At 46.0% G+C, this 25,670-nt stretch overlaps 2 protein-coding genes, 1 long non-coding RNA gene and 1 other non-coding gene across 10 annotated transcripts; 1 reads left to right on the top strand and 3 right to left on the bottom strand.

Moving 5' to 3' along the window:
* Positions 1 to 484: 484 nt before the first annotated feature.
* On the top strand, positions 485 to 21,096 carry LOC114799105 (uncharacterized). Of its 5 annotated transcripts, XR_003751186.1 has the most exons (4): positions 485 to 500; positions 1,018 to 1,149; positions 1,255 to 1,828; positions 17,743 to 18,394. It is a non-coding gene; the product is annotated as an uncharacterized LOC114799105 (long non-coding RNA). The 5 variants fall into 5 exon arrangements; XR_003751189.1 differs by lacking the exons at positions 485 to 500; positions 17,743 to 18,394 and adding an exon at positions 21,056 to 21,096 and having other exon boundaries at positions 937 to 1,149; XR_003751185.1 differs by lacking the exon at positions 485 to 500 and having other exon boundaries at positions 937 to 1,149.
* LOC114799103 (tubulin beta-1 chain) lies at positions 3,087 to 5,658 on the bottom strand. Its single transcript, XM_028995328.1, has 4 exons — positions 5,513 to 5,658; positions 4,523 to 4,631; positions 4,336 to 4,446; positions 3,087 to 4,252 (listed from the first exon to the last, which is right to left on the bottom strand). Exons 1-4 carry the CDS (start codon positions 5,567 to 5,569, stop codon positions 3,192 to 3,194), a joined length of 1,338 nt encoding a protein of 445 aa, XP_028851161.1. The 5' UTR covers positions 5,570 to 5,658; the 3' UTR covers positions 3,087 to 3,191.
* On the bottom strand, positions 15,592 to 15,694 carry LOC114800201 (U6 spliceosomal RNA). The gene has a single exon (XR_003751353.1). It is a non-coding gene; the product is annotated as a U6 spliceosomal RNA (small nuclear RNA).
* bcl2l16 (BCL2 like 16) lies at positions 18,209 to 20,498 on the bottom strand. 3 transcript variants are annotated; one of them, XM_028995331.1, is made up of 4 exons: positions 20,480 to 20,498; positions 19,616 to 19,747; positions 18,918 to 19,513; positions 18,209 to 18,774 (listed from the first exon to the last, which is right to left on the bottom strand). In XM_028995331.1, the coding sequence occupies exons 3-4, from the start codon at positions 19,395 to 19,397 to the stop codon at positions 18,649 to 18,651; spliced, it is 606 nt and encodes a 201-aa protein (XP_028851164.1). In that variant the 5' UTR covers positions 19,398 to 19,513; positions 19,616 to 19,747; positions 20,480 to 20,498; the 3' UTR covers positions 18,209 to 18,648. The 3 variants fall into 3 exon arrangements, with proteins under 3 accessions (XP_028851164.1, XP_028851162.1, XP_028851163.1); XM_028995329.1 differs by having other exon boundaries at positions 19,616 to 19,756; positions 20,480 to 20,497; XM_028995330.1 differs by lacking the exon at positions 20,480 to 20,498 and having other exon boundaries at positions 19,616 to 19,817.
* Positions 21,097 to 25,670: the final 4,574 nt, after the last annotated feature.

Below are 25,670 nucleotides of genomic sequence, written 5' to 3'. Positions count from 1 at the left end.
CAAGCATCAGTTCCTGGATGTGGAGCATGGATACAATTAATAAAGGAACCCCATAAAACATAAATTGGTCTCAGGTATTTGTACCCACAAAAAATAAAACCAACAACTTTCGAACATGACTCAAACAGATCAAATTGGATCCTTTGTCTGTCTCTGAAAATGTGGGTCTCAATTTGAACTTTTGTTTATTTATTCTCAGCATATCACACTCAATTGAAGTCCTTTATCAGCACTAAGAAGGTTTTAGCGCTGGAAGATCTAAAAGAAATGCTATTTTTATGAACTGCTTGAGAAGATTTGGTAAAAGGACATTATTTCATTGTGACCACGACTCTCCAGATTTTGTTCTCCGGGACCAGGCCTCTAAGAGCTCTTCACTTTAGAAGCCCACCACTGTCACCTAGTGGACCACGTTCCTATTACAGAAGAGTGGTGGCTCTTTCCAAGTTCTATTCTTGGGGGATCGACAGCAATGAAAAATGATCTCACATCTAAATCAGGTCTGACTGGTTTTATCAAACCATATACTTAATATTCCTGTACGCTTTTGGGCAAGTTAATCAAAAGGATGTAAACCTGTGTGGTTCAACAAATGCTGTGTGCAACACTTATGTTATTAACACAGAATGAAAAAAGCCTGCTCTCACATTATTCTGTTTTTACTGCTTTTATGATTAAAATAAGAAATTTAAGAAATGAACACAAATCCATCTGGTAAGTAAACATTGTGATGAACCTTCTCACCACCAAGGACAAAAAGAGCATTTCTAAAATTGTTCACATATCTGACAAAAACATAAAAAATTAACATATTTTAAATCAGTGTATAGCAGCTCAGCCAGAATCACCATTAAGATCATGAATATAAACGCAGGTATATAAACACCATGTTATGTACAGGACTACCATTGCCCAAGTGCTCACGCTGGCTTATATTTAGCCATGCCATGATATGTGTGTTGGCTGTGCGAGTGCCGGCTCGGTTTCCAGCCAGCTTGTTAAATTTAGCTCGTGCAGGACAAGCGATCAGGAGCACTCGCTCAGCGACCTGCAGCACAGTCCGCCTGAAAAGCGCCTGTTGCCCGGTCACCTGCTCCTTAATCCTTTGCCTGTTGGTTTTGTAGCAACTGCTCTGCTTATTGGACCGCGGTGAGTAATCGCAGGCATTCAACTCGATCTAGTTATTTTCAGCCTGTTGCCAAGTGTTCTGCCGTGGAATTTAATAATAATTTCAGTGTTTCTCTATCATTCCAGGTGTCTTATCCTTTTGACCATGAGTGGTTGGAGGCTTTAAATGGCTGAGCCTTCACTTTGCGGACATCCGGCTAAATTTGCTGGGGAGATGGATTCCCACTAAGCGCGGCCGAGGGATGGTCATGTCAGAAAAGCCTGCAGGCGGCCATGGGCTCCACAGCACAGACCGGCTGGTGAGGGAGGGCTACCAAATGGCCTATGACTATGTCAACTACGTCACAGCCAAGCCCGGCTTCCCGCCACCACCCGCTCCATGTCCAGCTGCAGCTGCTTTGAGGCACGCCGGGGATGAGCTCCTCGCCCGCTTCCCCATCCTGGGTTTTCTAGGACGTCAACGTGAACTCAGCTTGCTCAACGCTCGTCGCCATTCTGGATGAACACTTTGCCCCCACCTCCAGAGGGCGCCGTAGAGACCTGGCTTGGAGCGCCGTGCTATCTGTGTACGTCCTGGCTGGGCAGATGGCCCTGCATTGTCATAACAGTGGCATGGAAGCGGTTCTGCCCCAGATACAGGAGTGTGTGGGAGGGTATGTGGAGAGTGATATGCCCCGAGCTCCGGGATAAGGGAGGATGGGTGAGTGTCACTACACTTGCGTACTGCTGTCATTCTTTCATCTTTGTGAAGAATGTGTTTCACCTGGATCATAACTACACACATTACATTAGTCTACATAAAAGTATGAATAACTCATTTTAACATATTCTCTCCTTGTTTCTGATTATCTGGTTTTGTGACTCGTTTCGGAGAGAAAACTAATTTGGAAGGAGAAGTGAAGAAGGTGTGCTGCTGGACTTCGCTTCAGCATTCTCATTTATTTCTTATGGAGGAAAAAAGATTGACATTTTGCCCCCAATGTTACACTCCGGGTTGTAGGTAATATCGTAGTGGGTAACAAACTCGATTATAAACCAGAAGTCCACAAAGTCCCAGGTTCAAACCCCACTTACTGCCATTGTGTCCCTGAGCAAGACACTTACATTTACATTTACGGCATTTGGCAGACGCCCTTATCCAGAGCGACTTACAACGTGCTTAAGTTACCATCGGACTGTCCCTGTAACTACTGTTTGATAAATGCCGTAAATGTAAATAAATGTAAATGAAAACTGAACTGAAACTGTAATACAATTCTTCTTGCTTACAGATATTTATTGAATGTTGGTTGCACGTCGTGCTAAATTCTGGTGAAACAGGCAGGCACTTCGGTTATGACGAACACAAAAATTATAATAGTGCTTCCAAGTACAGAACTGCACACTTAAAAAAAAAGCGCCATACGTCGAAACTGTCAAAAACTCACACACTCAGTTACATGACGAGGCGCTTTCAGCATCACGCCTGAACCTGGTCAAGAAACGGGGAGCATCACGCTGCGGTGACGTACTACGGAGCGGCCGCTATTGGCTACGTGAGCTGTCATGGGCGTGGCCAAAAATAGAGTGCACGCCCACAAAGCGTTGATGAGTGTTGAGCTTGATCACGTGTTCGTTGGGCTTGCTTTAAAAATTAAATAAACTGAAAACTACACTGCAGTTATGATTGTGCGCCGCCATTTTAAAGAATTGGCCTAGTTTGAGTTTCACAACACAACGAAGTGTGTCCTCTGCTTTTAACCCAACACAATTAGTGAGCAGCCATGAAACGGGAACAGTGAGTGAGGATGGTGCATTGCTCAGTGGATCAGGATTCTAACCGGCAACCTTCTAATTTCGGGGCCACTTCCTTAAATTAAACCACACAACTTCAATCATGGTTTTAAAGACTGTTGCGCTATTTATTTTTACAACAGTATAACTAAAAGTTAGTGACTTAAAAAGCCAGACAAAAGAAGAAACGTGAAAATGCTTTTATTGAACACCTCTGTACAGACAAGGAAAGGAAAAAACAAGAACAGGAAAGCACAAGACTGGTTTGTGAATCATATTTACAGGACAGCTCAAGCAACCTCCTCTTCACCCTCTTCCTCAAATTCACCCTCTTCCTCAGCAGTGGCATCCTGGTATTGCTGGTACTCGGACACCAGGTCGTTCATGTTGCTCTCGGCTTCTGTGAACTCCATCTCATCCATGCCCTCGCCGGTGTACCAGTGGAGGAAAGCTTTGCGCCGGAACATGGCGGTGAACTGCTCAGAGATGCGCTTGAAGAGCTCCTGGATGGCAGTGCTGTTACCAATGAAAGTGGCGGCCATCTTGAGGCCACGGGGTGGAATGTCACAGACGGCGGTTTTGACGTTGTTGGGGATCCATTCGACGAAGTAGCTGCTGTTCTTGTTCTGCACATTCAGCATCTGCTCGTCAACTTCCTTCATGGACATGCGACCACGGAAGATGGCTGCAACCGTGAGGTAGCGGCCATGACGTGGGTCGCAGGCAGCCATCATGTTTTTGGCATCAAACATCTGCTGTGTCAGCTCAGGCACAGTGAGCGAGCGGTACTGCTGGCTACCTCTGCTGGTGAGTGGGGCAAAGCCTGGCATGAAGAAATGCAGACGGGGGAAGGGCACCATGTTTACGGCAAGCTTGCGCAGATCTGCGTTCAGCTGGCCAGGGAACCGCAGGCAGGTGGTCACGCCACTCATGGTGGCAGACACCAGGTGATTGAGATCACCATATGAGGGTGTGGTGAGTTTGAGGGTGCGGAAGCAGATATCGTACAGGGCCTCGTTGTCAATGCAGTAGGTTTCATCTGTGTTCTCGACCAGCTGGTGCACAGACAGGGTGGCATTGTACGGTTCGACAACGGTATCGGAAACTTTGGGTGAGGGTACAACACTGAATGTGTTCATGATGCGGTCAGGGTATTCTTCACGGATCTTGCTGATTAGCAGGGTACCCATGCCAGACCCGGTGCCACCACCGAGGGAGTGGGTGAGCTGGAAGCCCTGCAGGCAGTCGCAGCTCTCCGCCTCCTTCCGCACGACGTCAAGGACCGAGTCAACCAACTCCGCCCCCTCAGTGTAGTGGCCCTTTGCCCAGTTGTTACCAGCACCACTCTGGCCTGTAGAGAGAACACACATTCAATGTGTAGCCTACAAATCAAAACTGAACTAATAACACAGATAGACATAAAACTTTACCTACCAAAAACAAAGTTGTCAGGTCTAAAGACCTGCCCAAAGGGCCCAGACCTCACAGAGTCCATGGTTCCAGGCTCCAAGTCCACCAACACAGCACGAGGTACATATTTACCACCTATTTGATTTAAAGTTGATATTTAATAACACATAAAATAATTTGTAATAGTGAAATAGGAAAAAAGGACACCCACCTGATGCCTCATTGTAGTAAACATTGATGCGGTCAAGTTGGAGGTCACTATCTCCATGGTATGTTCCAGTTGGGTCAATGCCATGCTCATCGCTTATAACCTCCCAAAACTGGGAAAGAAGGAAAAAATAAATAAAACCAAGCTGCTAAACGTGTTATTGGACTAACTATTTGCTTTATTTGGATGAAGGGGCAGGAGAAGCTAAGCGATTAGCTAATTTTAAAAAAATGCTACAAACATGTTTGCCGGTGCGATTGGAATTATGATCATAACGATAATGGTCAAAAGCCAAAGCGCGCGAAACCCACTGTTCAAAATGCGGCGCCCGCGCGCGCCACGAGCGCTGATTGGCTGGCCTGCCGCCGCTCATCGCGTTTCGAAAATTCAACATGGCCGACGTCACACCCCAGACTCCACCCCCCTCCGCCAAAAGGCGCGGCGTGCTCGTGTGGCTTTATTCATGGGCCTCGTTTTTTTTCCTCGGTTAGATCGAAGTCTAATCGGTAATAAATGAAAATAATAAATACAAAATAATGCGTCGACGGTAAAATATGTATTTCAGCCGGAGATGCCGGGACTGTACAAAGGCCTTTTTAGAAGCACTTCAGTTTTCTGCCGCACTGCGGATGCTTTGTCAAAGAAAAATCCCCCCCCCCCCCCCAATTCACCCACAGCCGAAAGAGAATTTCACTAAAAAAATGGGTAAAAGAGAAATTGCACATTTAAAACTAATAAAAAATAATATACATTTACCAATCATGAATCCGGCACAACAGCGATGTTTTTATGAAAACTCGACCCATTATTGGAGGACATTCGAACCCTAAGCGAATCAGTAATTTTACTCGCAATTATGAAACAGTAGCAGGTAAATTGACAATCTTACGGAAATACAGGCTGCGATTTAATCTACGACTAAAAAAAAAAATCCCAAAAAAATCTATAAAATTTAGTAATAGGTTACGTAAAACATTACAATAGACAACTTACCTTGGCACCAATCTGGTTACCACACTGTCCAGCTTGAAGATGCACGATTTCTCTCATTTTTGGTCAATAACTTTGCTTGATGCTTCCCAGATGAATTTCCGTCTCCGCTTGAGCGTGCCGACAGGCGGTATCGCTTTAAATACTCTGATATACCCGCCCTCTAAGAAAACGCTCTTGCCATTGGCTGATTTTGAACTTCCGCCTTTGAGGGCCCTCAAACTAACATCCCATTGGCCTTTAATGTTGTCAATCCAATTACTTAGACCATGTGATCTTTCCCTCTCCGCCATAGGCTTGAAGCCTCGCCGCTTACTTCCTGTCCGAAAAATGCTGTGTAACACTCAAAGTAAAATATGATTTGCTACAAACTCGTTGTACGGCTTGCATGTATTTTTTTTTTTTAGATGTCGCGCATCGGGTATTCCTCTTTTGTTTTTTTTTACTTTAAATCTTTACGTTTATACGTTAAATATTACGTTTGCATTCTCATCGAATTTTTTTTATAATTAATTTTGCTTATTTTTTGTGTACGTGCCCACCAGCATCACTTCACTGCAGAGAGAATGACTCGCATCGCAGCGCACTGTAGAAATAAGGGCGCCTTTATTAGCTTATAATAACAGCCTAAAGGACAAAGGTTAAGCATTGCCGCATATCCTGCTGTCCCCATGGACGTTATCCGATTACAAAGCGAACTGTACAGTAATCAGTCGACGCCACTGTGCTACGATTACGCCCTGTGCTTTTGCCATGTTCTTTCTTTTAACTGAAGAGCCACTGAAGTCCAGCTTGCCAGCAGAAAACCAGGGAACACCACCCCCTTATGTCAGTCAGGCTTTTGCCTCTGATATCAGAATCTCTCCCTCAGAACAGGATCTCAGTTCACACCATCGCATTGTGTGGCGCGATGCAAATACAAATGGTGTGTGGATTTATTTTATGCTTGTTTAAATGGAAGTGAATCCGCCGGATCTTGTGTTTGTCTTACTCCTTACTTCCTCGTCGGTGCACGCCACTGAAGGCCACCAATCTGACTAACAATGCAGATATACTGGGGAGCAAAGTGATGTGAAACAGAGCTGTCAGCCTGGGAGCCGTGCACGGCAGGAGGTCTGCTGTATCCAGGGGAAGGCTTGAATTGCGCTGCCTTTGTAATAATCCAGTGTAAAGCTCAGAAAATGGCTTAGTAGAGATGTATTGGGTGTAGGTCTGAGTGCGGAAGGAGGAATGATGTGGAAATGATACCGCCCGCTGTGGCCCAGCTGGAATGAGGAGTAGAATGAAGGGTTCCAGTCTGCAATGTCATGCAGGTTCCCAGCAAAAAGACGTCTAAGGATTATCCAGAAAACATTTACATTGACAGCATTTATCAGACACATTAATCCAGAGCAATTTATAATCAGTATTTACAGGGACAGACACTCAGGGTTACGTCTCTTGCTCAATGGTTGGCCAGTGGCTACTAACACCCTGATCAGGGAATGAAAAAGTAACAAAGAAATACTAAAGTGTTTTCCTATTTTCCTCTCATGAATAGCTATAACCTCAGACCCAGAAGAATTTAAATGGCTTGTTTGCTGACCAAAGGGCTTTTCCGGTCCATGTGCGTTGGAGCTGTTCCAGCAGAGCCAGCGGATAACAGTGCTGTGCTTTCTGTGGATCTATGTAGCCCTCAGCTTTGTCTTGTAACTCATTACAGTTGAATGCATGTCTTCTCCTGCATAGGCATCCCTGTGAAGACTGCAGCAACATTAAAGTAGGTCATCTTCAATGGCCATTTAAACAAGATGCAACATAAATTCAGGCCACCGTAAGAGACAGTTCCATCATGCAGCTCACATAAAATCATTTTTGAAAGTCACTGCTACATTGGCTGATGAAATCATTCTCACTACACTATCGTTTCTCTATGAGCTAAATTCTGAAAGGGTTCATATGACTTGAGGCAGCTGTAGATCTTTTTGGCAGGAAAATGAATAATTTATCACCAGTTGGTGTGGCCACTGTAACAGTAGCAACGCAGGCTCAATATTTCTGCATCATTGCAGCTGGGAGGAAAGTAGACATGGGCGGGGTCATCTGAGGACTCTTGTCCTTTGTGCAGACACGGTGGCTGCTCTGTCATAGCGCAGTGCGAATGGATATTGTCTCTGCAGTTTTTGCTGTATTGATTGTGATGATCCCTCGATGGGTGTGTGTGCGCATGCTAATGGGATACCTGCCCCCACAGGGATCCCTGAAGGGGGGACATTAGCAGCTATTTCCCCTGTCAGCATAATCATGCCCCGCAAAAATTTACATTCCACTCGGCCTGTTAAGTGTCCCACAGAATAAGGAAGGGTGTGCTTGTGAGAATAAAGCTCTAAAAAAGCTGCACGCTTCCCCAAAGCCATTATAACTTCAGACCTACTGAACTGACACTGCTAATCTAGTTCTGTCTCTAATACTTTAGCACAATGCTTTATAATTATTTTTAATAATCTGAGATTATGTGGATGGATGCATATGAGATTCTGTTTTATCTGCATGATGGTAGTAATTTAGTGGTCGTCCATCAATCAGCTAATCCACTAAATTCTATATAAAGATTGTAAATAGCAGTACGCATACACTGTATATATTATTTTATAAAAGATAACAGATGTGAATATGTAGAGAAAATAAGTAGATACTTTCTCTGTGAATGAGCGTAATATTGATTGCTGTGCCTCTTTGTTCAGGCTGGATCTGATCTGGTGGGGGGAAGCAGGTGTCCTGCAGCAACAGGGACAGCTGGGCCTGTCACTGAGCACATGCACTGGGGAATACATGCGCACGGGGGCAAATGCTGACTTCCATTCATTACTCATGCTTTCATTTACATTGCTGGAGGACTTACAGAGTGAGACTGGATTATATATCATTAGCATTTGACTGCATTTCTGTGCAAAACATGTGACATTTGGAAAAAACGATCTGAGAGTAATGGTGTTTGTTGCTCAGTGAGAGATTATGAAATGTCTTCCGGAGAGTCGTGTCTCACTGCTGGATTACTCAGGATGCAGTTGTTAGTTTACAGCCTGTGTGTAACATACACTGTGTTATAATGACAGAATTGTGTTTGAACCATTTTATTATTACAGCTGACAATGAATCAGCAGTTTTATCTTTACTGATTTTTATTTCTTCATCATTCATGTAAAATCTGGTTCACTGTTATACAGTGCTTCAGCAATTTGTCATGTATAAATAATACAAATAATAATAACAAGAACATGAGTGTGAATGTATATGAGTATATTTCAATTTCTATGACATATTTTAGACAAATGTTCGTGCTGACAGGAATTCTGTAGGAACAGTAGCTCTGCAGAGGCTGTGAATAATTTAATTATAATGCAGAGAAACAAAGGGCGTGGTCAGAATTTTCCAGCACTTTCCTGTGTACGACTGCAGCATAGCAGAGTACAGTGAAAAGGAAAAAGGCCTGATGCTAATGGCCGCAGACACGCCCGTCTACTGACAAAGATGAAGACCCCCATTATAAACCCAGGGGAGGAAGAAACAGCTACGATATTGTAACCACCGCCTTTTACATGAAGGAAAATGCAACACTGACCTATTCAGCATGTAAGGGAACCACAAGAGGAAATTATGTGCCCCGATCCCACTGAATGTACATATTTCTTCCCCTAAATGTCACAGTCTCCTTTCTTTCTGTCTGTCTTCCTCTTCCTCAACGTGAAATGGAGTTTCATGTACCATGGCGCTCCCTACTGGCCATTAGGATCATGCTGCGGTGGGAACCAGTTCTTACTGGTTTGTCTTCAACATCCATGGTGCTCAGGTCGGTATTAAAATACAGTAAGACAAGCCTATTTAACTACAAACATAAGAGGAATTATTATTCCTAACATGAAAAGTATTTATTATTGGTCACAGTCAGAAAAAAAGAGAAAATTGATTGTTTTTGTCATTAGCGTTCTTCAGTCCCGCTCTGTGAGTGCCGCCAGGTTTTGACTCCAGCTTCATCTTGAAAGTGAAGTGATTGTCATTGTGAAACACTGCACCACAGCACACAGTGACACAGTGAAATCTATCCTCTGCTTATCAGAGAGCAGAGGGAGCGTTGCTCAGATGCACCTCAATGGACCTCCGTAGCAGATCAGGATTTGAACCGGCTACCTTAACCTCTTTAATGTACATTTAAAACCTCTTAATTAGCCCCAGATGTTTCTTAATGTCCTAAATATTAAAACCCTCCGGGGCTACTCAAAAAGCACGGTACTTTGCTCAGTGGCACCTCAGTGGCACCTTGGAAGCTCGGGATTCGAACCGGCAACTTTCTGATTCCGGGGCTGCTATGCCACCACTGCCCCTGGATGTATATTAATTAATTAAAGCACCCTGTACACCATAATCAGAATATGCTTATCAATACTTATCAATACCAAGATGTTAGCACCTGATTCTTTAAATCCTGTAGTTTGTGAGATGGTGCATCCATGTATCTGGTATCTTCGGTGGTCAACACCTTGAACAAGATGTTACATTTACATTTACATAATTTATCAGATGCCCTTATCCAGAGCAACTTACAATCAGTAGTTACAGGGGACAGTCTCCCCTGGAGAAATTTAGGATTAAGAGTCTTGCTCAGGGACATAATGGTAGTAAGTGGGATTTGAACCTGGGTCTTCTGGTTCATAGGCGAGTGTGTTACCCACTAGGCTACTACCACCCTATGTTGTGTTCCAGGGTGTCGGGGAGCATTATCTCAACAATATTGCGGCTGTTTGACACACTGAGACTTTACTCAGCTTCCCTTTCCAAGCAAACTGTTATTGAAATATGGACTTACTATTTCTATTTCTACCCAATGAGCTCACTAATGTTACCCCCTCATGCTGTAGGAGATATTGAGTTCTCATCGGCTTCTAATCTCATTTTGAGCTGCTAAGGCCACTCAGCCCACATGCAGTGACATGGTGTGACAGGAGCCAGCAGCTGGGGGCTGGATGTGGCAGCGAACTGAAGAAAAGCCTCGACCTGAGCCCACATAATGTCCAGGCATCAACCCTGATGCACGTCAGACATTTCAATTAAAAGGATTACAGGGTGACCAGAGGGATGAGAAGCAACTGGAATCCTTCCTCAGTCCCCAGCACTAAGCTGAGAGAATGTAAAGAGGAACTGATCTCAGAGTTAAGGACCTGAGAACAAGACTGCATCCCGCCCTCCAAAAGAAGCGCAAACAAGCGCTTCAGGCACACAAATAAAATGCCTTTGATTGTAATATTATTATCTTTTACATTACATTGGGTTTTTAAACGAGTTATTTTGCAGGCTCTAACCTGTAGGTTTTGCAGAGATGGTCTGTTCCACCAGGGGGTGGGAGCTCACCTGTTTTAATGAGAAGACAGCGGCATGTTTACCTGCCTCAGTGCAACAGAGACCCCTTCTCGGAACCCATCGCCACCATAGTACAGTAAACTCTATACTGAGAGGTGGTCAGCTTGCTAGTAAAATGGTAGATTTTTTATGGAGTGCCATCGGTTAATCAAGAAGGGGCTCCTTGCACCTGCTGCCTACAAGGGTTCGTTTTTACGACTCTCAGCTCGCCACCATGGTTTGAAGAACATGCAACGCTAAATAAAGTGAAGCAGACGCAATAACGTGTTAAAAATACATTTAAAAGGGGACTTACAGACTGTTACACAAGCTAATAAAAGGCAGAGCTCAAATTTCATTTATTCTTACAATACAGTCAACGAAACGTAGATCTGACTCAGTTCTCGGGGTACAGAAAGTCTCCACTGTTGGGGTCGTGTTTAATGCATGAGACAATTCAAAGGGCACAAATCTGTATTGTGTGTCATTGTCCTCACTTCATTGCCTTACACATAAACTCACTGATTCAACCGATAGTTTGCGTCTATGAGGTGACCACATGGGATCAGCTGCGGGAGTTAATGTTACTGGAGGAATTTAAGAACTGTATTCCTGAAGCAGTGTACACTCTTCATTAGGAATGTCTTGTTGTGATGGGTAGTTGGTTACTTGCACCATCCATGGACGTGCCAAGAAATTGGTGTGTTTTGGGGTGGGTGGCACGCCTCCAGTTTTGGGAGAGGCTTCTGCTAGGTTGGGTGGGGTGGGGCCTTGTTTTTTATTTTAGTTATTTATTTTTCCCTTTTGCTTTACTATACTTTTTTAGTTTTATTTTTCACTCAGCTTACTTCACTTCCCACTTTATTGCAGAGTTCCCCTTTTTTTTTTTATTATGACCAAGGCTGATTCTGTATCGATGACAGGTGGGGGCAACATTTTATTCACTAGTCTCAATTGTAGGGGACTTAACATTCCTATAAAACGTAGTAAGATTTTTCATTATCTTCATCACGTAGGTGCCCATGTAATATTTTTACAAGAAACACATCTCAAACCCTCAGACCATGTCAGACTTAAGAAGGGCTGGATCAATCAAACCTACCACTCTCCCTTTTCAGGGAAAGCAAGAGGAGTGGCCATACTACTGCGTAAATCTGTTCCTTTTGTGCATACAAGTGTAAAATCTGACCCTAATGAGAGATTTGTTATTGTTACTGGCCAAATTACGACGATGAGGGTTTCTTCAAACGTCTATTTTCAATGATTCCTGATTTGTCTACACATTATTTTATATTAGGGGGTGACTTCAATTGCTGGCTTAATCCCCACTTGTTCTGCAGTTTGTGCTCCTTCTATGTCAGGTAAAGGTTGTTTGATCTTTTATGAAAGAATATGCCGTTTCTGATGTCTGGCGCTTCTTTAATCCTACTAAACAGGAATATTCCTTTTTTTCACCATATTTTTACACGTATTGATCTTTTCTTGGTGGATAATAGATTACTCGCATCTATATCAGACTGTAAATATGATGCCTTATCAGACCATGCATCAATCTCAATGAATATATTTTTCAAGAAATATAATTATACAAGAACACCGTGGTGACTTAATACTCGGCTTCTTTTGAAGAGTTTAATACATTTATTTCACGACAGATGGACTTATTTGTTAACAGTGTCTCTGTTGTGGGAAACCCTGAACGCTTATATAAGGGGGGAGATTATCTCCTACCTGGGCTATGAGAAGAAACTGAGTTGTTGCAGCGTATTTCTTATTTGGATAATGAATATGCCATCAATCAATCCCCAGATTGATTATACAAGGAGTATGACACTCTTATGACATAAATTTACAGAAATGATACTTCAGTCCAGATCTAACTATTATGAACATGGAGACGTGGCCAGCAAGTTATTGGCAAATACTAGAGATTCAAACCGTATAAGCCAAAACTTCTGATCCCCTGGAAATTAACAAAGCTTTTAAGGAATTTTATATGTCCCTTTACTCCTCTGATCTCCCTCCATAGACCAATCCGTTGCTGAGGATCTAGAGAAACTAATTACTATTGTAGAACTTAGCACTGATGTCTCAACAAAGCGGAAACTGTCCTTGACCTGATGGATTTCCTTGTGAATTTTATAGAAAGTTCTGGGATAAACTGGCCCCATTATTACTAGACATGTATAATGAATCGTTTGACTCTGGCTGCCATCCTCAAACCCTTTCACAAGCCACCATCTCACTGCTTTTAAAAAAAGGGCAAAGATCCTTTGTGCTATTTGTCCTACCGCCGAGTCAGCTTGTTGAATGCGGATTTTAAACTGTTATCAAAACTGTTGGCTTTAAGACTAGAATCTAGCCTTCCGAGCATCATCTCTGCAGACCGAACAGGATTTTTCCGAATAGACACTCTTTCTCTAACCTTAGATGTCTGTTTAATACACTTTATAACTCTCTGGATCCCAAAGCTCAGGAGGCCCTCATATCACTGGAATATACTTTACTCCTCACCGCAAGCATCTGTTAGAACAATTAATACTCAATCTGAATATTTCCCCCTCTATCGTTCGACTAGGCAGCGTTGCCCCTTAAACCCATTATTATTTGCGCTTGCAGTTGAACATCTTTCAATTGCACTTAAGTCTAACTCAGTCTAACACTCAGATTACTGGAATTGTTAGGAATGGGCGGGAGGTGAGAGAGTCCCTTTATGCAGATGATCTCTTGTTATATATCTCTAACCTACCGGTTTCAATGCCTGCTCTTACTACCCTTCAATCATTCTCTCAGATTTCTGGTTATAAACTGAATTTGAATAAAAGTTAAAAGTTATTTCCCATTAGTACTGCTGCTATAAATTACCCTCTTCATAGTTTACACTTCAAAATTGCCCATCATAACTTTACATATCTTGGTATCTGTGTCACTAGTAAATCTGAGGATCTTTTAAAGGCTAATTTTGTTTCCTTGCTGTCCAAGGTTCATGAGGATTGTGAACGGTGGTCCATTCTTAATCTGTCCCTGACTGCATGTGTTAATACGGTGAAAACGAATATTTTACTTATTTCAATGCATACCAATATTTCTGCCTCAGTCATTTTTTGAGAAAGTTGACTCTGTGATCTCTGAGTTTATCTGGAAAAAGAAGGTTTCGCAACTATGCATACAGTACTTACAAAGACCAAGAAAACTTGGGTGGGTTAGCCTTACCACATTTTAGGTTTTATTATTGGGCATTAAATATTAGGATCCTCAAATAATGGCTTCAGTCCGAAGCATCAAATGCTCAAATCAATTGGTTGGCAATAGAAGCAAATTCGGTCAAACCTGCATCTCTGAAAGCTTTAGTGTACTCTCCTATTCTGTCTTCCACTTCGCCTTGTTACTTTGGGTTACAAACTTCTATGCCCCGCTGTCTGCAAATCACCAGTTCCTATATCTTTGGTTGATGATCTGTTCGCTATGTGGTCAAAAGCTGGCATTCACTGTTTAAAGATCTATTCATAGATAAGGTCTTTGTCTCTTTCTCACAACTGCTTCATAAATATTCTCTTGCAGTGGTGGTTGTTTTTATTTATTTACTTATTTATTTTTGTATAGGTTGATTGCGGGGGTGATTGTAGGCTGGTTTCTTTTTGGTGTAGTATCTATATGTATATATATGTATGTATATATATTTTTATTTTCCTTTTGTTTGTTTTTTCATGTATTTATTTATTCATTTTTATTTGTAACCTTTGAGAATAATGTTATTGCTCACGTTCTAATTCCAATAAAGAGAGCGTCATGTCTCTGCCTCTCCACAAGATGGTGCTCACGCACCGTTGCGCGCCGTGTGGACAGCTGGCGCGCATGCGTAGTCCACACTTGGGTCCTGGCGACGGTAGGAAAAAGTTACAGACTGCAGTTTGCGGCACGACCCGCCGCGTTCAGCGGAGTGGTTCCCTCGCTTGTAACTGGCGACTTGGCTCAGGTTTTGGAGGCAAAACGAGCGATAAGGCCCGTCCCCGTGGAGGAAATGCAGCGGGTTTTTTTTCGCTCGGTCCGTCACGGCGGGGGACTGTCCCTGTAACTACATGATTGTAAGTTGCTCTGGATAAGGGCGTCTGATAAATGCTGTAAATGTAAAATGTAAATGTAAGTACTCATACTTGTTACTATTATTAACTTGTTTGTTAAACTGTCCAATGAAATCAGTGGCACATTTTCAATCGTGAGGTGACGGTAAATTAAGTCATGGTCAATTGTCAGCTGTCTTGGTCATCAGGTTGTGTGTTTATGTTGCTGAACTGTATTCAAATGTTTACATTTACATTTACAGCATTTACCAGACGCCCTTATCCAGAGCGACTTACAATCAGTAGTTACAGGGACAGTCTCCCTGGAGCAACTTCGGGTTAAGTGTCTTGCTCAGGGACACAATGGTAGTAAGTGGGATTTGAACCTGGGTCTTCTCAAAGTGAAGTGATTGTCACATGTGATACACAGCAGCACAGCACACGGTGCACACAGTGAAATTTGTCCTCTGCATTTAACCCATCACCCTGAGTGAGCAGTGGGCAGCCATGACCGGCGCCCGGGGAGCAGTGTGTGGGGACGGTGCTTTGCTCAGTGGCACCTCAGTGGCACCTTGGCGGATCGGGATTCGAACCGGCAACCTTCTGATTACGGGGCCGCTTCCTTAACCGCTAGGCCACCACTGCCCCAAAAATATGGAACGCTTCACGAATTTGCGTGTCATCCTTGCGCAGGGGCCATGCTAATCTTCTCTGTATCGTTCCAATTTTAGTATATGTGCTGCCGAAGCGAGTGTGTTATCCACTAGGCTACTACTACCCTGTTATACTACCAATGTTATAACGGTGAGCTGACGAGGGAGGGAAGAGCAAAGTCGGGACATTCTGGTAAAGGGATTTTATTTAAGGGAGGCGATCCCGGATTCTCCGGCGACTGTTCCCAGCACCCCTGTCTGGTGCCTTCTGGGATCATGCAGCCCTTCTCGCTGCACGTCCTCGCTGGCAGAGCGGCCAGCTTCTCTCCCTGCACTGTGCAGGGAGGCGGTCCCGGATCCTCCGGCGACTGTTCACGACACCCCTGTCTGGTGCCTTTTGGGACGATGCAGCCCCTCTCACTGCACGTCCCCACTGGCAGAGTGGCCAGCTTCTCTCCCTGCACCGCACAGGGAAGCGGTCCCGGAGCCTCCAGCGACCATTCACGTTACTCCAGGCTAATGCCTTCTGGGCTGCAGGCCCCTGGTGTATCCAGCTAGCCCCTTCTGCATCCGTTGGGACAAGCAGGTCCTCTTCCTGCCTGTCCCAGCTGGGTCTATGGCACACCGCCCCTCTGGAGACGGACCCAGGCCCATGCCTGGCCCGTCCTCCGTACCGGCTACCGGAGGTCCCAGCTCCATCACTTCCCAACCCACCCTCCCCTTAGGAGGAGCCCCCAACCTGAACTGCATCCCCCCAAAACATTATTTGGGTGAGCCCCCCACCCCCCGGCTGGACATAGGGGTATCTTGGACCAGCACAGTCGGGTCAAGGACCCCTTCCTTGGTGTTCGGCTCCGCTGCTGGGTCGCCATCTGGTGGACATAAAGAGGGGAAGTCGGGGCGACATACGGACACAAAACAAATCCGGCCAAGGATTTCTTTGTGATTCAGAGCTGCAGGGCTCGTGTTCATGCTCAGTTGATGCAGCTCTGGGTCCATGTTGAATGTCTCGTCTACCAGCTCGTGCTGCTAACTGACGCGCTCCGCCATCATTGGAGCTAATAAAGCCTGATTGGTTGGAAATGGCAAACAACAGATTTTGCAAGATTTTGAGGAAATTGTGCTCATAAAATGTAACGAGTAACGGCATGAATTGTAGAAATGTAGTGGAGTAGAAAGTACAGATAATTGCCGCAAAATGTAATGGAGTAAAATAAAAAGTATGCATTATTATTTGGAGCCTGAGGGCTTTATATTGCCTCAAACCTTGCGGCAAAATATGAACCACTTCCCAAAGCCGTCACGTGGTACAGCAGGCAGCGAGGCTTTTGACATCATAATTTTTGACATCATAATTAAATGAAGCAAGCCTCAATATGTGCTTTGCGGAGACGCCCCCTCCACTACTCGATACATGCTCCGAAGCCTCGATACGTCCCGTAACATCACTAGTGCCACGTTAAGTTGGCTATTGTAATATTTTACATAACTTTAGATTAGTAAATTGTAGTTTTTTTTGCTAATATTTTTAGACGTGGATGAAATCGCTGCCTGTATTTCCGAAAGATTGTCAATTTACCTGCTACCATTTCATAATTGCAAGTAAATTAGTGATGCGCTTACAGTTCGAATGTCCTTTTGGCGCGTGCTTTGGCTTTTGACCGTGATTGTTATGATCCTAATTCCAACCGCACCGGCCAACATGTTTGTAGCTTTTTTAAAATTAGCTTAGTATGTAGCTAAAAAAAAAAAAAAATAGTTTGTCCGATAACATGTTCAGCAGCCTGGTTTTATTAATTATTTCCTTCCTCTCTTTCCCAGTTTTGGGAGGTTATAAGCGATGAGCATGGCATTGACCCAAATGGAACATACCATGGAGATAGTCAACTCCAACTTTACCGCATCAATGTTTACTACAATGAGGGATCAGGTGTCCTTTTTTTCCTATTTCACTATATTATAATTTTTTTTAAATTCTATTTAATATCAACTTTAAATCAAGTATAGGTGGTTAATATGTACCTTGTGCCGTGATGGTGGACTTGGAGCCTGGAACCATGGATTTTAGACCTGACAACTTTGTGTATCTGTTATTAATTCAGTTTTGATTTGTAGGCTACACATTAAGTGTGTGTTCTCTCTGCAGGCCAGAGTGGTGCTGGTAACAACTGGGCAAAAGGCCACTACACTGAGGGGGCGGAGTTGGTTGACTCTGTACTTGACGTTGTGCGGAAAGAGGCGGAGAGCTGCGACTCACCCACTCCGGCGGGGGTGAGGGGGCACTGGGCCTGGCACGGACACCCTGATAATCAACAAGATCTGCGAAGAATACCCTGACCGCATCATGAACACCTTCGGTGTTGTGCCCTAACCCAAAGTTTCCGACCCCGTTGTCGAACCATACAATCTGCTTCCGCATCCTCAAACTCACCACACCACCATGAGTGGTGTGACCACCTGCCTGCGCTTCCCTGGCCAGCTGAACACAGATCTGTGCAAGCGTGCTGTAAACATGGTGCCCTTCCCTCGTCTAAATATGATCTACAAAGCAGTTTTGTGCTTTCCTGCTCTTGTTTTAGCTGTTTTTTTCCCCATTCTTTGTCTATACATAGTTTTCAATAAAATCATTTTCACGTTTATTCTTTTGACAGATTTGACATATGGCATGTTTCCTTGAAGTGTACAGATCTGTGGAAGCACTATTATAATTTTTGTGTTCGTCATAACCGAAGTGCCTGCCTGTTTCACCAGAATGTAGCACAACGTGCAACCAACATTCAATAAATATCTGTAAGCAAGAAGAATTGTATTACAGTTTCAGTTACTGAATGGAAGCAGTAATTTACATTTATTTACATTTACAGCATTTATCAAACAGTAGTTACAGGGACAGTCCCCCTGGAGACACTCAGGGTTAAGTGTCTTGCTCAGGGACACAATGGCAGTAAGTGGGGTTTGAACCTGGGACTTTGTGGACTTCTGGTTTATAATCGAGTTTGTTACCCACTACGATATTACCTACAACCCGGAGTGTAACATTGGGGGCAAAATGTCAATCTCTTCTCCATAAGAAATAAATGAGAATGCCGGTGCTGAAGATGAGCAAAGTCCAGCAGCACACCTTCTTCACTTCTCCTTCCAAATTAGGTTTCTCTCCGAAACGAGTCACAAATCCAGACTAGCAGAAACAAGGAGAGAATATGTTAAAATGAGTTATTCATACTTTTATGAAGACAAATTTGTGTAGTTATGATCCAGGTAAAACACATTCTTCACAAAGATGAAAGAATGACAGCAGTACGCAAGTGTAGTGACACTCACCCATCCTCCCTTATCCCGGAGCTCGGGGCATATCACTCTCTCCACATACCCTCCCACACACTCCTGTATCTGGGGCAGAACCGCTTCCATGCCACTGTTATGACAATGCAGGGCCATCTGCCCAGCCAGGACGTACACAGATAGCACAGCGCTCCAAGCCAGGTCTCTACGGCGCCCTCTGGAGGTGGTGGGGGCAAAGTGTTCATCCAGAATGGCAATGAGCGTTGAGCAAGCTGAGTTCTCGTTGACGTCCTGGAAAACCCGGGGCCATCGGCGGAAGAAGATGGGGAAGCGGGCGAGGAGCTCATCCCCGGCGTGCCTCAAAGCAGCTGCAGCTGGACATGGAGCGGGTGGTGGCGGGAAGCCGGGCTTGGCTGTGACGTAGTTGACATAGTCATAGGCCATTTGGTAGCCCTCCCTCACCAGCCGGTCTGTGCTGTGGAGCCCATGGCTGCCTGCAGGCTTTTCTGACATGACCATCCCTCGGCCGCGCTTAGTGGGAATCCATCTCCCCAGCAAATTTAGCCGGATGTCCACAAAGTGAAGGCTCAGCCATTTAAAGCCTCCAACCACTCATGGTCAAAAGGATAAGACACCTGGAATGATAGAGAAACACTGAAATTATTATAAAATTCGGCAGAACACTTGGCAACAGGCTGAAAATAACTAGATCGAGTTGAATGCCTGCGATTACTCACCGCGGTCCAATAAGCAGAGCAGTTGCTACAAAACCAACAGGCAAAGGATTAAGGAGCAGGTGACCGGGCAACAGGCGCTTTTCAGGCGGACTGTGCTGCAGGTCGCTGAGCGAGTGCTCCTGATCGCTTGTCCTGCACGAGCTAAATTTAACAAGCTGGCTGGAAACCGAGCCGGCACTCGCACAGCCAACACACATATCATGGCATGGCTAAATATAAGCCAGCGTGAGCACTTGGGCAATGGTAGTCCTGTACATAACATGGTGTTTATATACCTGCGTTTATATTCATGATCTTAATGGTGATTCTGGCTGAGCTGCTAAACACTGATTTAAAATATGTTCATTTTTTTATGTTTTTGTCAGATATGGGAACAATTTTCTAAGTTAGAAACGCTCTTTTTGTCCTAGGTGGTGAGCAGGTTCATCACAATGTTTACATTTACATTTACAGCATTTATCAGACACCCTTAACCAGAGCGACTTACAATCAGTAGTTACAGGCATAGCCCCCCTAGAACAACTTAGGGTTAAGTGTCTTGCTCAGGGACACAATGCTAGTAAGTGGGATTTGAACCTGGGTCTTCTGGTTCATAGGCGAGTGTGTTACCCACTAGTCTACTACTTTCCAGATGGATTTGTGTTCATTTCTTAAATTTCTTATGTTAATCATAAAAGTGTTTATTGTAGGCATGCAGTTGGCAAATTAAGAGCAGGCTTTTTTCATTCTGTGTTTATAACATATGTGTTGCACACAGTATTTGTTAAAACCACACAGGTTAACATCCTTTTGATTAACTTGCCAAAAAACGTACAGGAATATATGTATATGGTTAAGTATATGGTTTTATAAAACAAGACAGACCTGATTTAGATGTGAGAACGTTTTTCATTGTTGTCGGTCCCCCAAGCACAGAACTTGGAAAGAGCCACCCCTCTTCTGTAATAGGAACGTGGTCCACTAGGTGACAGTGGTTGACTTCTAAAGTGAAGAGCTCTTAGAGGCCTGGTCCCAGAGAACAAAATCTGGAGAGTCGTGGTCACAATGAAATAATTGCGCTAAAACCTTCTTAGTACTGATAAAGGACTTAAATTGAGTGTGATATGCTGAGAATAAATAAACAAAAGTTCAAATTGAGACCCACGTTTTCAGAGACAGACAAAGTTCCTTTATTAATTGTATGCACTGTCCAGCAATATCCATGCTCCACATCCAGGAACTGATGCTTGACACGCTGATTCTATTCATAGCTACTGAAAAACCAAACATGTTCCAAAACCTTCTGTGTGTGTTTGTGATCTGAGCTGTTTGATCTTTTGAGTGGTGTCCTCAGAGGCATCTGTTTTTTGCTCTTTTGCACCAGAAGTGACTGTTACGTCCTGTGATCATGTGATGTGTGGACTGAATGTTCTGTCTTGTTTCTGTTTTTCCTTTTTGTAGGAGGAGCCTGTTATTATGGAACTCCTCCCAGACCTGACGCTGATTTGATTAAAGATGTAGGGGAGAGAAAGAAGAAGGAGGAGAGAGGGGAGGAAAGGGAGGTAAATTGCTCCGGTATTATTGTCATGAGAAATTGATAGGGGGGGGGAGCTCAGAGGGGCATTTCTGGAAGGGGCTCACCAGACTGTAATTTGGCTGCCTGACGTGCTGCTCTTGTAATGGCTTCAACATGTTGGACATGTCCTTTTGCGCAAAAAGGCTTTAACAATGTCCGGCGCTTTATTACCGAGGATTGGAGCGCAGGCCTAAGGCACGGCGAGATCAGCTGTGAGAGTTGAGACGTTGAGGAGTGCAGCGTGAGACAAAGGGCAGAAATGCGGAATTGCGAGACATTTTGGACAGGACAAGACTGTTTAAAGCTGTCAGGGTTGACTGCAGCTGGGCTCATCACCTGTGGCCAATTCTGACGACTCATAAAAGCCGGAGATATCCGCCTCTTCGGGAGGGACGGCATTTTCGTGAACTCGGTCATGAACTTGACTTCCATTAGTGTATGTGTTTATGTTATGAATTCTGGCAATCGCCACACGCCTGCGGGCAAGTTTAAATTGATACCATTGGTTCCCATTTTTTGGCCACCGAGCCACGTTTATTTGTATTTATTGTTTGTTTATAGTAAAACCCCCTTCCCAGCATGTCCTGCTTCTGTACTTCCTTCCCCCCACAGCAAGCAGGAGCGTCGTGACAGAATGCCGTCCCTCCACCCAAAAGCGCAGAGGAAAAAAGAAGCAATGGGGAGGAAACACGGCGAAGGACTCAGCCCAGAGCGACGAGCGCGGGCGCTGGAGGAGAGACACGCCGCCTGTTCTAGTGGAGCGGTTTCTCCCCGATGAGCCATGGCGCGCGGCGCTGCGTGATGACGTCACCCCCGGGAGAATCCGCGAAACCCGGAAGCGATGACGTGGATTTTCTTTGAGCGGTCGGTGCCGGGATGGCTCCGCCCATCGCGTGAGTCCGAGATCGTCGCGATATCCGTGATGACCCACGTGACTTCCGGGGGTATGAGGAAGACGAGGGAGACACGGATGACGACAAGAGTGATGAAGACAGTGTGCCATTCCCTGATCGCCGCAAGGTCCGTGGAGACCCACGTCCCTCCCAGCAGTGTGAGGACAGCTGGTGGAAGAGGGCGACGGGAGGTCGCCAGCCAGCAACTGCGCTGCCGGGACTGCCTCGCGGGGAGTACGCCTTCCCAGCTCCAGTCGCCGACCCGCCTTGGGGCAGCAGACACGGATGAGATCACCACCATCCTCGCGTGTCTGACTGGATCAGCATGGGGCTGGGGTGCAGCCCTCTGGCAGCAGGGAGAGACAGATAGGAGCTGTCGGGACTTCCTGCAGAGACTGAGGGCAGAGTTTGATCGGCCAGAGCCGATCCGGGGCAAGAAGACCCAGCACTGGTGGGCGACGAGCAGGTCGCGCCTCCCAAGATCCTGGCTGTGCCCCCTGAGGAGGTCCCGGAGTGCCAGAAAGGGAGCCAGATGACCCTCTGTTCTGTTTGTTTCTGTCTGTGTGTGTGTGCGTGGCATTTGTGTCCATATGTCGCCCCCACTTCTCCTCTTTGTGTCCACCAGATGCGACCCAGCAGCGGAGCTGAATCCCAGGCAGGGAGTTCCTAACCTGACTGCACTGGTCCAAGGCGAGGTGGACGAGATCACTGTGGTGGGGGTGCTCATCCAAATAATTTTTATGGGGGGTGCAGTTCGGTTTGGGGGCTCCTCCAGAGGGGAGGGTGGGTGGGGAAGCAATGGAGCTGGGTCCTCCAGTAGCTGGTGAGGAGGGCGGGCCAGGCATGCGTGCGCCTCAATCTCCCTGCGCGGTGCAGGGGGTGACACAAGACGTGTCAGAGGGGACATGTGGAGACAGGGCCCACACGTACCCAGATGGATCGGCCCTGATTATTGTGTGCAGGTACGGGAGTCCGGGGCCGCCATGCGGGACCACGCCGGGGAGCCAGGCCGAGGGTCCGGGGCCGCCATGCGGGACCACGCCGGGGAGCCAGGCCGAGGGTCCGGGGCCGTCATGCGGGACCACGCCGGGGAGCCAGGCCGAGGGTCCGGGGCCGTCATGCGGGACCACGCCGGGGAGCCAGGCCGAGGGTCCGGGGCCGCCATGCGGGACCACGCCGGGGAGCCAGGCCGAGGGTCCGGGGCCGCCAAGCGGGACCACGCCGGGGAGCCAGGCCGAGGGTCCGGGGCCGCCAAGCGGGACCACGCCGGGGAGCCAGGCCGAGGGTCCGGGGCCGCCAAGCCTGACCACGCCGGGGAGCCAGCCCGAGGCACCGGGGCCGCCACGCCTGACCACGCCGGGGAGCCAGCCCGAGGGACCGGGGCCGCCACGCCTGACCACGCCGGGGAGCCAGCCCGAGGGACCGGGGCCGCCACGCCTGACCACGCCGGGGAGCCAGCCCGAGGGACCGGGTCCTCCAAGGGGAGGATACAGCAGGGCAGGAGCCCTGTGGTTGCCGCCGTCCGCCCCGCCGCCTCCACTGATGGTACTGTTGGGGCTCCGAGGACGTAGCCCTTGGAGGGGGGGCTCTGTCAGGATTGCCTGCAGCTGGGCTCCACACCGGAATGCAATCCTGACGCCCCATAAATGCCGGAAGTTTCCGCCCGTTCGGGGTCGCTGGCATTTTCGTGAACTTTAGTTGGTAACACTGTTCGTAATTTGAGTTCTGGCAATCGCCACACGCCTACGGGTTAGTTTCAGTTCCTTATTTAAGTTAAATCGTTTTCGGCCACCGCGCCAGTCTTTATTTGTGTTTCTTTATTGTTTATTTGTTAATAAAAACCCCTTCCCAACATGTCAAACCTCTGCGCTTCCTTCCCCCGTAAGTCCGTAGACGTGACAGCCTGCAGAATATAATGATTCCTCCACCGGAGGCGGGACCGAACCGAAACTAATAACACCCTGCTCTACCAGGCTGATTTTTACAGCTTTTAACACCGTATCTTTTAACCGTTTATCCGCTACCCCCACAAACTGGTCTTTGGTAAAACTGTCCAAAAATTCCTCTGACGGACTCTCAAAAAAACCCCATGAATTCCGAAGCCATGTTGATCAATTTAAAGTCGTAACGTCTACCCTATTAACAAAATGGCACAGATAAAATGAAACCAACTATACGCTACAGTAAACAACACTGCCTATCGCCTCGCTAGTCTTCGAGGAAGTACTGGTTTTAGGCCACTTTAAACACGGAACTCGCGACTTCTCCGTAGAGAGACACCCAATGCGTACCTCTACCCGGGGTTTTCCCCTAAAATAAGAAAGGCAAAATAACAAAGAAAAACAAGAAAACAGCGCCCGAAGGAAGGATCGGTGCTCGGCACGACCCAGCAGGACGCGTCTTTCTAACCCGAGTTCCCCGAGAAAAGAGGCAGAAAGAGGGAAACATCAAAACCGTTTGAACAAGGTGATTTTTAATAAAATGAAACAATACAAGTCACGCCTTGAAATACAGTCAGGCCATGAAAAATCATTGGGTAGACTAATGGGAACAGGGAATCTGTCTGGCATATTTTCCCATTCCCTATTTCCTCCCCTCTCTCCTTTTTTCTAAAGTGAAGTGATTGTCACATGTGATATGCAGCTGCACAGCACACGGTGCACACAGTGAAATTTGTCCTCTGCATTTATCCCATCACCCTGAGTGAGCAGTGGGCAGCCATGACAGGTGCCCGGGGAGCAGTGTGCGGGGACAGTGCTTTGCTCAGTGGCACCTCAGTGGCACCTTGGCGGATCGGGATTCGAACCGGCAACCTTCTGATTACAGGACCGCTTCCTTAACCGCTAGGCCACCACTGCCCCTCCTTCTCTCCCCTTCTTAAATGGCCTAACTCTGATGGGAGCGCAAATCAGCCTCAGGTCTGGGATAATAATAATAAATTAAGTGAAGTGATTGTCACATGTGATACACAGCAGCACAGCACACGATGCACACAGTGAAGTTTGTCCTCTGCATTTAACCCATCACCCTGAGTGAGCAGTGGGCAGCCATGACAGGTGCCCGGGGTGTGTGGTTTGCTCAGTGGCACCTCAGTGGCACCTTGGCGGATCGGGATTCGAACCGGCAACCTTCTGATTACGGGGCCGCTTCCTTAACAGCTAGGCCATCACTGCCCCGCTAGGCCACCGCGTCCTGCTGGGAGGAGTTCCGTAATTACAGGCTCCTCCTACAAAAAGGAAAAACGCAAACAAGACAGAAAACACATCACATGAGAACGGGACGTAACAGCGTGAGAGAAATTTAATAGTGTTTAAGTGTTTCTCCTGCAGAACTAGTAAACAAGAATTTAAATTGTCGTAGTCAACACAGAAAAACACCAGTTGCGAAATCACTTATTTATACATATACCATATATATACACGTCACTGTGTTCAGACCTTTGGAGATTCTAATAGCAAGTCTCATGCGTGCATGTAAATAAAGCCTGACTAAATTCATTTAACTGTTTCTCATTGTGGCTCCTCAGACGCTCAGTGATGGGAATAATTTCCACGACAATTTGGTGTCAGAAGTGGGATCGGTCATGATGGCCAAGACCTGATCAGAG

The sequence above is a fragment of the Denticeps clupeoides genome, chromosome 11 (assembly GCF_900700375.1).
Source record: "Denticeps clupeoides chromosome 11, fDenClu1.1, whole genome shotgun sequence".
In the NCBI taxonomy this organism is placed as follows: Eukaryota; Metazoa; Chordata; class Actinopteri; order Clupeiformes; family Denticipitidae; genus Denticeps; species Denticeps clupeoides.
The sequence above is the reverse complement of the archived record's forward strand: the minus strand, read 5'-3'. Positions and strand labels throughout refer to the sequence as shown.

Bases quoted from the DNA above. Each gene is read 5' to 3' on its own strand.
- LOC114799103 (XM_028995328.1), bottom strand. From the start codon at position 5,569: ATGAGAGAAATCGTGCATCTTCAAGCTGGACAGTGTGGTAACCAGATT. The intron at 4,632-5,512 runs GTAAGTTGTCTA...CTTCTTTCCCAG, and splicing joins GTAACCAGATTGGTGCCAAG to TTTTGGGAGGTTATAAGCGA. The intron at 4,447-4,522 runs GTGGGTGTCCTT...TAAATCAAATAG, and splicing joins TTACTACAATGAGGCATCAG to GTGGTAAATATGTACCTCGT.
- bcl2l16 (XM_028995331.1), bottom strand. From the start codon at position 19,397: ATGGTCATGTCAGAAAAGCCTGCAGGCAGCCATGGGCTCCACAGCACA. The intron at 18,775-18,917 runs GTGAGTGTCACT...TGTTTCTGCTAG, and splicing joins TCCGGGATAAGGGAGGATGG to TCTGGATTTGTGACTCGTTT.